The sequence below is a fragment of the Oryzias latipes genome, chromosome 1, assembly GCF_053564925.1.
Source record: "Oryzias latipes strain Hd-rR chromosome 1, Olatipes_Hd-rR_3.1".
Taxonomy (NCBI): domain Eukaryota; kingdom Metazoa; phylum Chordata; class Actinopteri; order Beloniformes; family Adrianichthyidae; genus Oryzias; species Oryzias latipes.
Genome location: NC_136237.1, coordinates 27430374 through 27448511, shown reverse-complemented (window position 1 = coordinate 27448511; position 18138 = coordinate 27430374). Strand labels below are relative to the sequence as shown.

At 40.7% G+C, this 18138-nt stretch overlaps 2 protein-coding genes across 10 annotated transcripts in view; one reads left to right on the top strand and one right to left on the bottom strand.

Annotated features, from left to right (window-relative positions):
• Positions 1–44: 44 nt before the first annotated feature.
• LOC101165697 (integrator complex subunit 12) lies at positions 45–5828 on the bottom strand. Of its 2 annotated transcripts, none has more exons than XM_023957346.2 (7): positions 5714–5828; positions 4411–4569; positions 4161–4313; positions 3367–3548; positions 3044–3203; positions 2785–2928; positions 45–801 (listed from the first exon to the last, which is right to left on the bottom strand). In XM_023957346.2, exons 1-7 carry the CDS (start codon positions 5714–5716, stop codon positions 247–249), a joined length of 1356 nt encoding a protein of 451 aa, XP_023813114.1. In that variant the 5' UTR covers positions 5717–5828; the 3' UTR covers positions 45–246. The 2 variants fall into 2 exon arrangements, with proteins under 2 accessions (XP_023813114.1, XP_004065942.1); XM_004065894.5 differs by lacking the exon at positions 5714–5828 and adding an exon at positions 5225–5394.
• LOC101171470 (glutathione S-transferase, C-terminal domain containing) overlaps positions 5473–18138 on the top strand; it is a 54871-nt gene continuing 42205 nt past the window's right edge. For all 8 annotated transcript variants that reach the window (XR_013657994.1, XM_023957340.2, XM_023957336.2 and 5 more), the window contains exons 1-5: positions 5473–5605; positions 5707–6122; positions 7966–8418; positions 10897–11163; positions 15017–15110. Coding sequence is in view for 7 of the 8 variants with exons in the window: in XM_023957340.2 (XP_023813108.1) it covers positions 5715–6122; positions 7966–8418; positions 10897–11163; positions 15017–15110 (1222 nt within the window). In the remaining variant the exon portion in view is untranslated. The remainder of the gene's footprint in view (positions 5606–5706; positions 6123–7965; positions 8419–10896; positions 11164–15016; positions 15111–18138) is intronic.

Genomic DNA, 18138 nt, shown 5'->3' with positions numbered 1-18138 from the left:
GGCATACTGACTCGCATCCACACAAGAAACACCAGCTACAATAATTTTATAAGAACAGGAGATTTAATGACATTATAGGTAAAAAGGAGCATTTTTAAGGGATCAGATCTAATGATGAAGTGACATTTTTCTACAAAGTTAGCTTCAAGTATGCTCCATGTGCAGCTCCTCAAGTTTTTGCAAAGTTCTGGCAATGAATTCACTAATTTCCTGTATGTTCCTTTCATCTTTTCTCTATGCATCCACTTATTTCTTCATCTTTTTCTGTGCTGCTTTCTTCTTGACCATTTGCAGCCGTTTCATGGCGTTTAGTTGGGATTCTTGAGAGGTTGGTGCTTTGTCTCCTGGAGCGCCTTTATGTCCATTACCGTTGTTTCCATTACCTCCTCCATTATTGCTGCCACTGGAGCCTGTTTGGGCGTTGCTCGGAGAGCCTGCCCCAGATGGCGAGGACACTTTCCCCGGGTTTTCTGTGCTCGACGAGCGACTGACTGGCTGCTTCCCCAAAGTCAGAGGTGGAGGAGGCTTGAGAGTTACCTGGCTGGAGCCATTTCCATTGTTGTTTCCAACGACTTTTCCTCCTGCAAGTCCTGACTTGGCTCCAGCGAGCCCTGACAACCCGACAGGTTTCTGACTAGGAGCTGTCAAGGTCTTGCTGCTCCCGCTCGCGCCAGAGGAAGCTAGTTTGGAGCTAGCGGGAAGAGAGGGGTTTGTTTTGGCGCCAAATGCAGCCCAGCCTGTCAGACCGCTGCTAGAGGAGGAGGATGTTGAAATAGTGGAACTCGCCAATGTGACAGGTGGCTGTGTGACAAAAAAAAAAAAAGAGAAAAGAATCAAAGTTAGGAAACTAAAGGATGTCACAAATTCGTCACATTTCATCAAAAATATTTTAAACCAAGAAGCAACCCCTTACAATTTCACGCTTGTCTCATTTCTATTAATCTTAAATATGTAACTTAAAAAATAAATAAAAAGACAACTTTGCTTTAAACCAATCCTTGGTTTTTAAGTACAGCTAGAGTAATTGCGTTTTTCTTATTGACTAAACTTTGTTACCGTGGAAATGTGAAAAAAGAAAATGGAAAAAAAAAAGTAAACATGATGCTTTTGCATAGGTATTACAAACAACTCCCCCCCCCCCCCCCCCCACAACTGCTAATGTGACTGCTGCAGTTTTAAATGTCTGAGATATGTTTCTACATTCACATTTTTGTGCCAGAGGATGAAAATTTCATGTTTTGTTGTTAAAGATTTTTTTGTGCTTTGCCACCTCAGGTGGACCTGCTGCGTTGTTTTTAGTTCAAACTGTTTAAAGCTTCTAATGCAAACGTTATTTTTAGAAAAATCTTCACTGCAATTTCTTTTTACAATTTTAACATTTACACGGTATTTTCAAGTACTTTTTTAGTTTTTTACATTTAGATATGGATAGAAAAAGGCCATATTGTGCAGCTCCACATGCTGGTTCGCCACAGACCGGTTCAATGTCAAGACTATATTTTCACGGAACGGTCCGAACGGGCAAAGTTTGTGTTTAATCTTTTTAAAGCTTCTGGTTTCTGAACACCCTATTTTTTCAAATAAAATACTATAACAAGAAATTTTGTAAAAAAAAAAAAAAAAAAAATCAGAGACCATTAGCAGATTTTTTTAATTTTATTTTTTAACATATGACAAAGATTCAGTGAGTCAAAGTTGTTTATTTGTAAATAATTCAATGAAAGCAAATTTATAGTTTTTTTCTTCTTCTTTTACATAGAAAACCATTATAATAAATAACTCAACTCAGTCTGAGATCATCTTTCAGGGCAAAAAGACTGATCATATTTTGTTTTTACATAAATTCAGATTCACTGTGTATTTTTGAACACAGAGAAACATTTTCTCTGCTCTTATGTTTATTAATTCTCCCTTGCTGTAGAAAATGTCCCCTTTACAAGTTTCCACGAATCGAAACTTTATTTGATTGACACAATCATTCCCTGTAAATTGTTTGTGGATAGTTTAAATTTAAACTTTGTGATGAAGATTTTCCCTTTAATGTCAAAGTGGGGGCTAACAACCAGACGCTCACTTCAGGCACGTCCGGCTTTTAAGATGAGAAGGATAAATAAAGCAAAATAAATGACACAACTCACTTATTTTCTAAATAATAAACATGAGTTCATCACGTTTGCAACGTCATTATCGGGATGAGTGAAACATTCAAATGTCAGTCACTTCATATCAGACAAGCGAGCAGCTTCTGGTTCATGGGAATCTCAATAAATCCATATTTAAAGAACGACTCCTGATTTTGTCTGCATATAGCAGCTTTATTTTCCTTTGAAGTCAAATGTTCTTCCTCTGTTTCCACACTAACTCTTCTCTCCCCAAAGAAACTTTTCAAATACGTTTTATTGTTTGGTTTTGATTTGCCTTTAAGCGTTGAGCAACCAACTTTGCCTTGCGAGGTTCCGAGCAGATGCTTAAAGTCACGAGACGCGTTAAGACGGACGGATGTGGTAAACAAAATCCGGTAGTTTTTCAAAATAAAACTCTCTTTAGTATCAGAAAATACACTACTCTGTTGACAACGCTCTGGCTGCACATTTATTTTTCTATGTGCAATTATTCATTGAAAAAGAGCTGCTGAAAACAATTTCATTGTGCACTGCATAAAGATAATAAAAGATCGTGATAAACAAAACAGAAATGATCGAAGTTAGTGTATACATTTTTTTTTCTGTCTGCGGCCCGGGGGGTTGGAGACCACAGGTCTAGACGACAAAAGTCACCACGTACCTTCACCTCTGTCCTTTTGAAGGCTTGGAAGGTGTTGGCTGTGTCAATCTTAAGCTTGCCCTCCGTTTTCTTCACCAGCGTGTCTTTCACCACAGGCACTGATGATGCAGATGCAGGAGACGGTTTTTGTGGAGGTTTCTGCGCCTTGAGAACACACACACAAAAATCATTAGCTTTAATGAAGACTGTTGGTCCTGTTGCCATGACTCCCAGCTGATCACTATAAGAGTCAATACCCGAGCACAGGAACAGCTCTCACCATGCGTTTCATTTGCCTGGTACAACGAGCACAGTACCACACAAGGCGGGGGTCGTTGACCTCTTTGTCTGTCACTTGGGGCTTGTGGCAGTCCTGGTGGTACAGATTATGACACTCCTGACACTCCACCAACTGGTTTCCCATGGTCACCGTCATTTGTCTACAGTTCAGAGAAACGCAGACGCAAAAACAGTTGAGTGAAGAGAATTTCATACCAACTCGCACGTTGTAGAAAGAGAAACTGGATCCACAAACCAGAAAAATGTGCAAATAACAAAGAAACTCAAAGTTTCATTTCATTTCATTTGATAATTAACAAGCACCTGCAAACCACACAAGCCAGTCCCATTTCCATGGCAAAGTCGTCAGCATTAGTTTCATCGTAGTCGTGTATGTTGGGCATGAGGTCCTTGCTCGTCTGAACAGTTATAGGGGACGAGCGATTGTCCGGTTTCTCCAAGCGGGACTTTTTTGGAGGATCCACTTCAGACAACTCCACCCGTATCTATTTGTCAATGAGACAGAGAACGTATGAAATTTGAAAATTCATACCAACATTGGTGTTCAATCACACAAGCTGTTATGCTTAAAATAACCACAGATTGAGAAGAAAGTCCCAAGCAATGTCTATTATTATTATTTTAAACTAAGGATGTACATGTTTGTTAGAAATGGACTTGTTCATCTCGCTGTGGCATCATTTAGTTCATAAAATAAAGTAATAATATTCAATTACAAGACCCAGGAAAGCCATAAATCAAGACTTCGATTATTCATAAAAAAAAACAACCTTTAAGTTGCTGATATGTTAAAATAATGACCCATGTATGTTTTCTTTTTCTCTTTCCCTGATCAGGCATCCTTTTTCTGGTGTTAAAAAAAAGTCTCAAATTTTATTCCAAACATTTTTTTTTTGAGTGTTGTCATTTCTTTTTGCATTTGTCAATATTTTATGTCTCTTCAGGGCTTTATTCCTAAATTCTAATGATTGACAATTGTTGCAGCTTTAATTGGAATCAATGTAAATCCTGAAGAGAATTAATGAGTACAGTCCAATCATGGCACATGGTGTCATCTAAACATACATGATAATGTGACAACACTTTTAATCCCCCACCTTCTCTGATGGCCTCTTCTCTGCTTCTTTCTTGCTCTTCTCTGAACTGGATTTGGAACTTCCACTGTTGCTGGAAGATGGAGTGCTCAAAGACTTTGAGTCTTGCTTAGTCAGGCTCAGTTTGGACACAGAACTTTTTGGCATTTCCAAGTCCTAAAGATGAACACAGCAGAAAAGAGGAGCAATAAGCTCCATACGAATGAATTATCACTGACAGCGTAAGACTATCTTTATAAGAAGCGGATCTTACTTTTTGTAATGAGCGGTAGGAGGAGTCACCTCCTCTCGCAAGGGACTCATCGAGTAAAGCTTTGAGTTTCTCTGCTGAATCTTTGTTCTTGGAGTGCAAATAACCCAGAGCCTTTAAAAAAAGGGGGTCCAACTCCAAGCTGACAGGTCCAGCCATGGCCTAGTTAGAAAATGATTGAATAATGTTAGGTTTTCATTGACGTCTGCAAATTACAAATGTACACTTTGCTACAATACAAAACTATTTCATCTTATCTAGATTGCAAATTAAATATACTAACTATAATAAAAAACAAAAACAAAAACAAACATTTATTAAGTCAGTCACACATGTTTATAGGCGTCTGGGAGCATTTACAACAATGAATATCAATGATGAGCATATTTATTCAAAGTTATAGTTTGCTAATTACAATTGTAATCAAATAAAGCAATTTACAATGAACTATAGGCTGTCAAAACTAACAAAAAATACAGCAACCAATAAAAATGTTCATTTTTAAGAGTTTTGCCTAATAATGGGTACACAAAAACGGAACGTTTTTAAGACTAACCAGCTATTTTTCCTTATTTGCGGTATTTATTACAAGAAATCCTGCCTCTGCATTATTTACTACAAATATATAAAGAAATATGATGCCTGTGTCTATTAAAAACAACCCACAATGCTCAAATCCAGTTGGTAGGGTTTAAAGTAATCGTTGGTAGCAGATGGACGGAACAATATCACTGCGACACCGTAGGTAAAGTTATCTTCCCAAATGTCACCAACACGTCAAAATCCCCAGTCTATAGCTTTAAATGGGTAATCCTACCTCACACTCAGTTTCTGCAAAATGTTGGTCTCTGCTGTAGATATTTCTGTTTAATAGAACTCTTTCCACAAAGAGGAAATCGCCGCTGACGTTTTATGTCTTTCACAATGTGCACCCGATAAATGTGTCCGGAATCTAAGTGGGCGGCGCAAGTAGAACAAAAAATATACTTCACGTAATAGCAAAGCGAATTTGTTTTTTGTTTTTTCACTCGTATTTTTAAATAAGTTTTATTCTAACCGACTTTCTATCAATAAATGCATTTAAAATGTATATATTTTAACGACCAGCTGGTGGCGCTGTGGCAATACTCGACTCAATAACTCGTAGTAGAAGAAGAAAAAGCAGCACGCTGATAACGTGATGTTTGTAAAGTAGCCGGTCTGTATGACTTCTTTCTGACTGTTTTATGGCATTATTAGCAGTTGAAAAGACAAATAGTGATAATAAAAAATACTTAAACATATTTCTCCCATTCACAGCATTTACCATGACACACGCCGAACAACCCCCGTGCCTCTACTTAGAAGTTTGCAGCCAAAACGAGCAGCTGCGTCTTCCCCTGCACTCTTCTATAGTTCTGTTTCTGCTGTCTTACTGCGACTGCGAGTCTTTCAGAGTGTTTCTCGTCCTTGGCGACAGCAGCAGCTCCGAGCCTCTGAAGAGCCAGCTTCCAGCATCTGCAAGTCTCTCAGACGTCCAGGTGGACGAGCTGCCCAAACTGGTGAGCAGCTGCCGCCTCCCCGCTGCTCTGGATGAGAGCGCGCAGATCTGCAGGGCCGGACTGGCGGTGGTCCTCAGACACATCATCGACAAGAGCATCGAGGCTGACCCTTCCAGGAAGGATGTAGCAGCTCTGCTGGGCTTCAAAAAGACCTGCTTAAAAGCCTGTGCAGAGGTTGGTGCAATTACACTCTATCACGTCTCTGTAGGTTTGTTTTGGTTGTCAGGATGGAAAAACACAAAAAGTCTTTATGTGTGTTTTGAAAATATGAAAAGACCGTGATGCTTTGCATTAAAGGGCATCAAAGTTATGCAGTTTTACATGAAAGGAACAGCTGTTGTGTTTGTAGGCAAAAAGATGCCACAAAAATGACACCCCCCCAACACAACACCAAGTATCATCTTACAGTTTCAGGTCAATGTTGCCATATGTTACAGAAAAACAGCAACATTAATTATCAGACATTTCCCCCCGGTGACAGGTGGTGCACCTTGCCAACAAATTATGGATGTAATGATTAATTGACTAAAATCGAATTTTATTCCTATGATCCAACCAGATCTTTCTGACGCAAGCTGTTAATTGAATCGACCTATGAAATCATTTCAAAATGAAATAAATTGATTATTATCAATATTGGAAAGTCCCATTTGGATTGAGGCCTTGTGGGTGTATTTTACTATAACATAAAAACTGACAGAGTGCCATTACAGTGGGCAACACACATGTGATGGCAGTAAAAAAAGATACCTACAGTCTTGTCAAATTGACTCCATCATTGAACACCTAAAGGCAGGATTTGTTGCTAGCAGTACAAGATGACCCAGACCAAACTGCATCTACATATACAGTCAGGACCATAAATATTTGGACAGAGACACATTCTTTCTAATTTTGTTTCTGCCTGGAGTTGATTAGAGGACTCGTGCTTGCATTTGGAAGATTTTGCTGTGAACAGACAACATGCAGTCAAAGGAGCTCTCCATGCAGGTGAAAGGAGCCATCATTAAGCTGAGAAAACAGAAAAAAACCATGCCAGAAATTGCTACAGTATTAGGAGTGGCAAAATCAACAGTGTGGTACATCCTGAGAAAGAAAGAAAGCACTGGTGAACTCAGCAACGCAAAAAGACCTGGACGTCCACGGAAGACAACAGTGGTGGATGATGGCAAAATCATTTCCATGGTGAAGAGGAACCTGTTCACAACTGCCAACCAAGTGAACAACACTCTCCAGGAGGTAGGCGTATCAATATCCAAGTCTGCCATAAAAAGAAGAATGTATGAAAGTAGATCCAGAGGGTACACTGCAAGATACAAGTCATAAGCCTTAAGAATAGGAAGAAGGCTAGATAGGTCTTTGCTCGGCATGCATTTCACTTGTTGCAGACTAAACTTCAGACAGAAAGGCCCACAAAGAAACAGCAACAGAAAGCCACTGCAGTAAAGGCCTGGCAGAGCATTCAGAAGCAGAAAACCCAGCATCTGGTGATGTCCATGAGTTCAAGACTTCAGGCTGTCATAGCCAACAAAGAGTTTCCAACCAAATATTAGTAATGACCATTTTGTTTTCAGTTATTTCATTTGTCCAGGAGCCCATGAAATGAAGGGATTGCCTTTAAAAAATGCTTTAGTTTTTCACATTTTTATGCAATCTTTTTGTTCAACCCATGGAATAAAAGCTGAAAGTCTGCACTTCAATGGCATCTGAGCTGTTATATTTAAAATTCACTGTGGTAATGTAGAGAAACAAAATTAGAAAGAATGTGTCTCTGTCCAAATATTTATGGTCCTGACTGTATATTTAGTTGCCATCTTGCTGTCATATGATACACTACAAAAAAGTAACATTTTGTTGAAATTATACTTTAAGCTTCGGTCACAAGCATTTTTTTAAAGAGCTGTTAAAAGCTCTTTTGATCATTTTTTCTCAGGGAATTTTATTTTGAAATCGGCCAAAACTGTCCAAAGCGTCATATAGGTGTTGAGTAAAGTTCTGTATCTCTTTCCCCCTGCAGGTGAGCAAGTGGACCAGACTGTGTGAAATAGGCATTCCTTCTGCTGTGGAGGAACACCTCCATAACCCAGGAGATGTGGGGAAGCAGCTGCCTCTCCCTGTTCTCACCCTGGAGAGCCGGCTAGCAGAACCCGTCAAAGTCCACAACGACGACAAAATCCGGAGGCAGAAGCTCCAAGAGCAGAAACGCAGGGAGAAGCTGGAGCCTGTTGGAGGCCAGGCGAACAAGGAGCCGTCTCCAGGACGTCCGCCACAGGTTTCTGACGAGCTGGAGCTGAGGGCAGCTTTGGCTAAGCTCTCTGTGGTGTCAGTACCGGCGGTAACCACCAGGGAGAACTCTGAGATCAGGAAAGTGAAGACCAGCGAGCTGCCGCCACTGGAGCACGTGTTCGCTGAAGGGCTGTATTTCACTCTGACTGATGTGGTGCTCTTGCCATGTATTCATCAGTATCTGGTAAGGGATTTGCACCGGATCATTGAGCAGTGTGACTTATTCAGAGTGCCGTGATAAGTGAGCCCTCATGCTTAAGGACGCCAGTCTTTCCATTTTTCAAGGATTCCTCTGCTTTATGATCCATAAAGACACTCTAAATGATCATTTCATTTTGTTATTACTGCATAAACCTTAAACCTTCGCTAGACTTGACACGTTTTTCTTCAAAAACCTTTGAGGACATTATTTCGTCCCGAGCCGTTGGTGAGGGTCATTATTCATATTTGGTCTCCCTACGTGAACCCTTGCAGGGCCTTACTTCCCATTATGCACCTCTCTGTTTGAAAAGTGAAGTTGCAAGTTTTAACTGGCTTGCTGAGACTTTTATTGTGATAACTTGTCAAATTATGCATGACGTATGGTTTTAGCACTCCGGTCAGGGTGAGCAGACTCCTGTCAGGTGCATTCAAGCAGAAACTTGAGTAAAGAGGACTTGGCACCTGTTTGCTCTCACAGGTGGTCCGGAGCCATCTGGCAGAGCCTGATAACAGCGTGCGAAAGGGTCGCACATTAGGGAGGTTAAAATGCATTTCATTTGGGAACTTTTTTTTTTTTTTTTTTTTGCAGAATCGAAACACTTTGGTTTTTTTTATTGACCTAAAGTTGAATCAGATTCGAGTGCGAATACTAAAAATGAGTGCCGCTCATTTGACAGTAGGAACTAATTTAACAGCATTAAAGTGCTTTCAAAAGGAGCAGCAGTGGTTGAAGCTTGAAAAAAACAATTTAACAAAATACTTAATTAGCTCTTTGGAGAAAGAAAAAGATTGAGCAATTTTAAAGAGTTATAGAAGTTTAATGGAATGTCTACAGATATAAAATACTTGTTGATTTGTAAAAATACTCTCCTCTCAGGCATTCCCATGAGTCTGTCAGTAACTGAACATGTTTGCCCTAAAGCACCTCCAGGTGTTTCTAATACCCCACAAAAGGAATGGGTCTCGCTGGAGCCAAAATATTTGATTGTGGTATTTTGACCAACATTGTTATTCAAAACTAAACAAAAAAAAACTTACCACTATGTATGAATGGTATGGATTATAATTTCTGCAGCAGTAAATTAAAACATTACTGTAGTGATGATTATCCCTATAACAGTTAGACGTATACGTCCTGCAGCCTTTTGGTGCTTCCTTCACATTTAGAGCTTTTAGCAAGACTTAGATTAGTACATTTTATCTAGAGTTCTTTATTCATTTTTTCCCCGTTTTTATTCCACACTTTTGTTCTGGTAAGCTAACAAATGTTTCATTCATACCTGTTTTTCTGGCATGCCATGATAAACTTCAAACTGCATTGCTTGGTTAAATCCAGATTTTTGCATTGTTGCTTTCTTAGAAGATTACATGCATTCCCTAAAAGCTTGGGTTTTTGGTTCAGTCTTTTTAGGGAGCATTACTGCTAAAAGACTGTGCCTTAGCTGTGAAAGTTTCAGCAAAAATGAGTCTTGCAGCTTTGTGCGTTCATAGTTGTGTCCTTTTGGCAGCTGCCCTTAAATCACCACTTGGGTGTGCAGGGTTTACTCTATTCCCAAATTTAACCAGTTTCTCCGTCCATTTTTCTAAGATTTCACTTTTCTATTTTATTGTTAATAAACTCTAACCTGCAAAAAAAAAAATTGAAACTGCCTTTTATTTTCATTTAGTTTGTACTTTGAATAGGTTCCTACTTAACAAGCATGTTATTCCTATGATTAACTATCTGTTTGTGCCTCAAAATGATCTATATAGCATGTTTTTTCTTAACACATCTCAAATTCTTCCCTTTTGTGAACCCCGTATTATTAAAAATGCCTTAAAGTTTTATTTAACAAACAAAAAAAATATGAGTATTTTTCAATATTTAGATGGAAAAAAAGAAGCTTTTTTTCCCTTTCAAATCTGAAAACTGAACATTAAGCACAAGAATGTCACAGGAGCAAATGTTCTGTTTGTGTTTTTGATTTTACTGGATAATTAGCAGTAAAAGTATTTCCTTTTACATTTCTTTGGAAAACCATTTGCACCTCCATGTTTTCATCTTGCCTGTGCTGATAGCTCTTGTTGGACCTGTTCTATGTCGTTCTGGAATGCTTTAGTGAGTCTCCAGCCTCAGTTTCACCTCTCAACTGTCTCAGTCTGTTCCTCAGATGTTGGGATTTAACTGATGTTCTCACAGTGAGGCTTTTAGCAGTCAGCTGTGCTCCAGTGGTTTCCAGTTTCATACTCAGCTTAGCGTGTTTTCTCTGTCCACAACACACATCCCACGCTGTCTCCTGTGGCTGTCTTCTTTATCCGTGATCACAGCTTTGTTTGTCTTAGGTTTCTATGCAGAGCCCCGGTTTGACTAGCAATCGCTTGTTAAACCTGACATTTATAACGCGTTGGTCCGAATCATCTAATCAATACTCTGCTTGTGTTCTCCCTCCCCTCATTTTCATTTGCTCTGCTTATCTCGAAGTGTTCCCTTCAAGCCAGTGCCCCCAGCGCTCTGCAGCAGCTTCCCAACCTGCTCCGTTGGTACAACCGTGTTCAAGAGGTGCCCGGTGTCATGCGGGCAGCAAAAGACTGTGGGCTTCATCTGTCCACCCTCCAAGTTGCCACGACTTGCCCTCCATGGCCGTCAGCCCATCCTTCAGCGACCCTGCTGGAGGAAGAGGGAAGTCAGGAGACGACCACGCCACTTCCGTTCGTCGGGGGCCCCCGGCCAACGATGACCAAACTTAAAGTAAAGCTTTACTTTCTTTTTACCTATTCAACCCATTGACTCTATATGAGAACTGGATTAAGTGAGTGGGACGTTACCCACAGAAAATGACTAAGTAGTGGTTGGTCAAAAACGGTCTTAATCATTGTTTCTCTTTGGAGTGTAGCGATTAATCGATTTATATTCCTAAGATCCAACCAGGTTGATTTGTCTGAGGCAAGTTGTGTAGTCAATCGACCTGTACCATTACAAAATCATTTCAAAATGAAATAAAGCAATCATAATCCATATTGGAAAATACTGCTCTCACCAATCAGGAGTGAGCTTGTTGGAAGGCCACACCCCTTCCACTTGAAAGCAGGCTCTGGAGAATCTGTCAATCAAATGTTTCAAACGTTCAATGTGAGACCACCTGCTTGAATAACTTGCACTACAGAAAAAATATGAAAATAAAAAAAGTGTGAGAACAAGAATGGTTATTCTGACAGAATAACTGAGTGAGTCACATCTGTTTATTACTCAGGAGAAGTCTATGCGGGTACTTCCTGTTTAGTATGCCATGGGGGGCAGGGGGCCCTCAGTCCAGTTCTCACATACATTCAAAGGTTTTACCCTAATGCCTTCAGAAAGTGTTTGCTAGATAAAATCTACAATGTCTGAATTTTTGATTGTTGTTCTCCAGTTAGAATTTTCCTTGATTCCATAAAACAACATTCAAGTCTCTCTGTTTAAGTGAGTTGTGAGACAATCTACTTATTTTTGGTTGTTTCTGATAATAATATAATACCGGGAAAGACAAAGTAATGAAACACTGACCTTTCTTTTTAAAGAAAAACAAAGTTTACAACAGCCTCGTACTGCGCTTTTTAAAATGCACGTTTGCACATCATTCCCACCGGATCCCAGAGCCACTTGCCACTGTATTCAGCTGATCCTTCTCTCAGGTGCAACAAAGAAAAGATAAATCCATTCCGAAATACTCCAAAGTTTATAGTCAATCCAAGAAATGCCTTGAAATGACTAAAAATCTTTAAGTGAAAGGGAGACAGAGAAGCAAGCACAATCCACTACCTGATCTTAAGCTGCATTTCCCTCTGGATGCATTGATAAGACAATGACACAGTCACATGCATTTGTAGTTTCAGAGCTCCCCAGATAGCACCTCTGCCATTTTTGAGCCAGGTATTGCAACGAGAGATAAGCCGGAGCAGTTATTCAGGGAGAGACTCTCTCGTCAACTTTGACTAACCTCTCACAACTGTTTGCTTGGCCTTCATTCTCTCCCTGTGAAGACATTCCTTTGATTTCCAGCTGGCTAGATTTCTTAGACGAGGTGGTATAAGGTCATGGAAAGAGAGAAAACGGTAATAGAGGGCTTTAGAGTTTGGAAAACGCGGGGAACTGGCTGAGCAGGACGGGAAGTGTCTCACGTTTGCCGGGGTTGTTGGATGAAATTTCAGTCGAAGCCCAGATGTGTACAAATGACAGTTTTCATGGTGGGTAGAAATTGAAATCTGACATTAAAACCGAGAGGAATGTGCGCACACGCAGCCACTGGCACAATGGCCACCATTCTTCCTCTCTCCTTAAGGGATTAGAGCGATGGCTGCACGTCGCCAACATTATGTCTTGAGTGCAGCTGTTGTGTTGTCTTAGCCAATGGGCTGCTGTGCACAAGCACCCTCGTATACAGCTTTGTGTGCAGGGGAGATGCACAGGAGGAAGAGGTGGATGACAACCAGTCCTTCACTGACCAGAGGCACTGATCCCATCTTGCCGTTATCCACTATATAAATGGCTCATAAACCTTCTCACTTTCTCATTTTCCCACTTGAGTTGAGGCACGGTGATGCATGCGAGTCAAACTGCCATGTGCAATGAGCTGTAGAGGCACAGCCTGTGATCCAAATGCAAATAAAGTTTGCCCCCAGCACTGCAAAGTTATGGACAGAAAGGAGAGTTGCCAAGTTTCTAGGGTTAGTTAAGTAAAAAGTGAGTCCAAATTTTACTTTTTGTTCAAATAATTGGTCTCATCGGGAAGCTATTGTTTAGGAAACTGGTTTCGCCACAGTCTGTTTTGGTGGGATCTGGTGGGATATGACACTAGAGCAACACTGAAACTTCAACTTAAATAAAGAAATCTTTCTTCCTTTATATATTTTGATGGATGTAGTTTTTAAATTGGTGACTTCAGCTTGTCTGAATCAGGCCCCAGCTGCAAAAGCAAATAGTGTTTTTGCATCCCTTGTGCTGTCTTATGGGGTCCAGATGACCTCACTCCCAATGTTAAAGTGCCTAGGATAGCACACGGGTTAATACCAGCAAGGCCAGAAGAACAACATGACACAGGACAAACCATTTTGGTCCACTCTGCTCCAATGCTGCTAAAACAAACCAAAAAAGGGCACTTTCTGTTATCATACCCCACCCAGTATGTGTGTTTGCACATCCTTAACCGAATGCAGCCAGTCTCTGAGTTTTTTTTTAGAATAACTGGATTTTCCTATTCTCCCTAAGCCTGCAAGGGTTTAGGACTAGTTAATCATCAGCAGTTCAGACAGAGATAGCTGGAAAGCAAGTCAGGTAGTGTTTCTCAAGGACAAGGATTAAGCAGCTCTGCGCTCGATTCTTAGTCATTAAATTATATTTTTAGGTTGCCAGCACGTCAAAAAGTTTGGATGAATTTCTAATTGCTATTTATCTTTTTTAATGTTTTTCATGAAAGTATTTAAAAAAAAAAACATGAAACTGCTTTGGTCTGATTTTGACAGCCTCCCTGACAACAGTTTGGGGTTTGTCTGCTTTTCATTTTGTAGATTGATCTGAAAGGCAGTCTATCCCTGTCTGCACATCTTGTTTCTCTTTTATTGTAAAGTCAGTTTTGAAAGCTTAGGGATTTGTTTTTGCTCTTTATTCTGTTACAGCTAACTTCTTTTTTTAAAACGACAACCACATTTGCAGTTAAATGAGATATTTTTAGTTAATTTTTAGCATTTAAATGTATTGTTTAGATATATTTCATACAAATATTGGGCTGCACAGTGGTGTAGTGGTTAGCATTCTCTCATTATAGCAAGAATGTGTGATTCAAATCCCAGCCAGGTCCTTTCTGTGTGGAGTTCTCGTGCATCTGTGGGTTTTCTCCGGGCAATCTAGTTTCCTCACACTATCCAAAACCATGCTTGATAGGTTGATTGGCGACTCTAAATTGCCCATTAGGTGGGAATGTTTTTGTGTGGTTCTTTCTCTCTGTGGAGCCCTGCGACAAACTGGTGGACCATCCAGGGTTTACCAAAAGTAGCTGGAATAAGCTCTAGGAACAACAGGGTTTTGAAAATAGATCAATTTTGTATTTCAAAATCCAATATTAGATACTAAAACATTCATATTTCAGTTAAAAGGGAAAAAATAAAAGCTCTATACCTGAAATGAAACTAGGCTCGCATGATATTACAAGTTTAGGAAGCATGCGTCCATGTTCAAAATTAGTCTAAAAATAATCAAACCATTGACTAAAATCAGAGAGGGCAGATTAGGATCCAAATATCTTTTAATGGAAATCTATTTTTGAAAAAAATGTGACTCCCTGATATTCATAATATATAAGACTAAAGTTGTGAGAAGATTTTTTTTTGGTGTGTGTGTGTTTACTTGTATTTCTTCCTTTAGTAGTAACCCTTTAAAATGATCAACAACCATTTAGGGACACATTGCCTTATGGGAAACCAAGGATAGGATAAGGTCAGAAACAGACATCTGCTTAAATTGGTTAAGTTTAGCCACTGGGTTTGGGTTCGGCTCTATAACAAAGTCATTGGAATGTCCTATTAAAAAAGAGTTATACAAACGTAGGCGTGTGTGTGTTTTTCACCAGGAAAATGGCATTGAGGCAATCTTTGCTTCCCATCCTTGTCCTTCCTGGAATCTCCCATGGGACAGTTTACCAAGCGCTATAAACCCCACTGAAGGTAAAGTCAAGTTTTTTTTCCTGCACTTCCTGTTCTTTTTTTAAAGCATGTCTTTTTCTATTTCCATAATCTTGTACTTTCTGTCTCCATATATGTTCGTTCTGTTTAACATTCAGACTCCCTCCTGACATTTGTTTCCGCTCCTCTATTTCCATATTTTACCTGTCTGCCTACGTAATGCTCCATGAATTTTTTGATGATAATGCCCTGAGAGAGGAACAGGCATAAATGTTTGCATCAAACCTCGCCGCACTTGTCTGGCCCAGTGATATTTCTCATCAGTGTCAACTCTGATGTAATGCAGATCTTTCTGTTTCTGTTAAGTTGGATAGGTCCCTGTATTTCATTAAAAAAAGAAAAAAAACAACTCTTGCATGTGCTACGCTTTGTGTGTTTACAGGGTGAAGGTCATAAATTCCCAAAAAGCAAATATGTGAAGTGAAATTTGTGCTTTTGCTCCAATAGACACAGTCTGCTCTAAGTACAATGACTAAAAGGCAGGAAAAGAACTGATGATTGCTGCCTGCGTAGACGCTGTTGAAGCAAAACGGTAGCAATCACAGGCTTTTCTCTAGCTTTAGTATTCATGTTTTACCTGTTAACTACAGCTCTGTTTAAATTTGAAAAGTTATTAATATATTCGAGAACCCGCACCACATTGTTGCAAAAGAAAGTCTTTGTCAGATTACAATTGAATGCCAAAAATAATTGTACTCAACGCTAAAATAACCATCATACTAATAAGTTAAACACGGAAAGCTAGAAAACTGAACATTATATTTCAGCATATGATGCTTTTTCAGTAGTGTTCATGACGCTGAATACACTTTAAATGGTGTGTGGTTTGCATCCTTTGGTCTCATGAGTCTCACAGACTTCCACTCAGTCTTTGCTGGTGGGCGTTGGGTTTCTTGTCATAGGCTCAGACACATGTATTTTTCCTCCCCCCCCCCCCTTATCTGATGAAAGATTGCTTCCAGTAATCTTCCAGTGTCCTTCACACTGTCTGGGCTGTCACAGACGCAGTATCATGCATCCCAGACAACATCATGGCATTCAGACAACCATCGTGGTGTAAAAGAAAAAGGCATATTTTACAAGAATAGCAGAAACATTTCTTTTCATCCTTTTTTTATTGTCTAAAACCAAATATCTTCCTTGATCGTTTTCTACCTTTGAAACTGCATGGTTAGTCTGCCTAAACGGGAAGAAAAACCAATGACAGAAAGTACATGGATCTATTTTGTAGCCACTAATAAGTTTTTTTTTTTTTTTTTTTTTTTACAATGTACCATTGTACCATTTCATCAGAGGGGCTGCATAGATACCAGAGGTACTCTGACGTTTTTTTCTTTTTTATTAATGCATATATTTGCTTTTTCTATTTAAAGACTTTCAGTGTCTTTTCAGTGACGCTTTCTGGCTCCTCTCTCTCTGTGTGGGGCGGGTGGTGCCGGGCCTGGGGTGTCGGCGCCTCCGCGGGTGGGGCCCCTGGGCTGGGTGGCCCTGGCCCCTTTGCTGGGGGGGTGGGCTGGGGGACAGCTGTTTGGCCACCGGGGGACAGTCTACCAGCTGTCCCCAACTTACCCCCTTCCTCATATTAGGGTGAGGGGGTGGGGGGTCTAGCCTGTGATGCGCCTTGGGGGGGGGCTACTTGGCAGTGGCCCCCCTCCTATGGTTGCCATATGGAGTGGGTCCCCCCTCTTTCGGTTTTATTTGCACCTTAGACATGTAGGGTCCTTGGTAGGGGGGGTGCTTGGACATCACTGCAAGCAAGCAGCAGATGTCCTCCTGGCACCCTACCCGCCAATTTTAACCGCACCTTAGACATTTAGGGCCCCTTGGTGGGGAGGGTGAGGGGACATCACTGTGAGTAATCAGGAGATGTCCCCTTAGTGCCCTACTCGCCAATTTTAACTGCACCCCCCCTTAGTACACACACCCCTCCCCCTTCAATATATACATTCCAACATAAACACACACATGCACACACACACCCTCTCAAACACACATACACGCACACACATTTTGCAAGGAAGGTGGGACCTGGGTCCATCTGTCCCCTACCCCTTCCCTGGTGGGGGGTGCGGGCCCCTTGGCGACGGTGGCCGTGTCCCCTGGGTGCCGGCTCCCTGGGCCCGGCGGTGCTCTCTCCGCACGGTGGGGGGTTCATATTACACCTGAGCCGGGGGTGTTCGTGTCCCTGGGGGGTGGGTCCTGGTCCTTGCCCCTGAGCGTGAACATTTTTTGCAGCTAGCAGGTGTGTTGATAACATTTGAGTGTGTGCGAACAGGCCCCGCCCTTTTTGTACTACATTTGAACCGTACCGTAATGATAAACAACCAGTAAACCTGTCTGCTCTATGCTGCTTCATGGTCTTAACCCCCTCTCACTATCACCCCCCCCCCCCCCCCCCCTCTCTAACATCCCTCTCTCTTCTTCCCTTCTTTCCTTTTCTGTCCGGTCCAACACCAAAGATTTTCAAACATGGTTGAAATGAATAACCCCTCTTGTTAAAGTAAAATATGTCCAACACAAGAGGCCCTCAGCTCTCATCTGCCTGCCTAGCTGTTGGACAGGACAAGTGAAAAAAAAAAGATTAATCTATTTTTACAAATAATTCATGGTCTTAATGTATGTTCTTACCCCTAAACTATGAAAACGTTGAGTCAACATTGATAAAAAGTTGACATGCTAAATTCAGAGTAATCGAGCATTTCGAAGGTAAAACAAACTATATTGCTGTTTCTATTTAGCTTTTAGTAAAGCTTATTCCACTCCAACTCCATTCAAAGATAAAGGACAATCTTCCCAGAACAGGCAAGTGTTGTTCAAAGAGAAGTTTGGTTAATGCTGTGGGCAGTATATATTTTACTTGAGCAGAAATAGATAACATTGTAGCTGCTCCACTTTTGCCTGCACTTCATGATAAACTGCACTGTTGACCTCTTCTGCCGTTCCAGGTTTGTCGGTGAGTGGGCAGTCCTAGTGTTTTAGTGTTGGCTTGGGAGTTAATCATTGAGTAGAC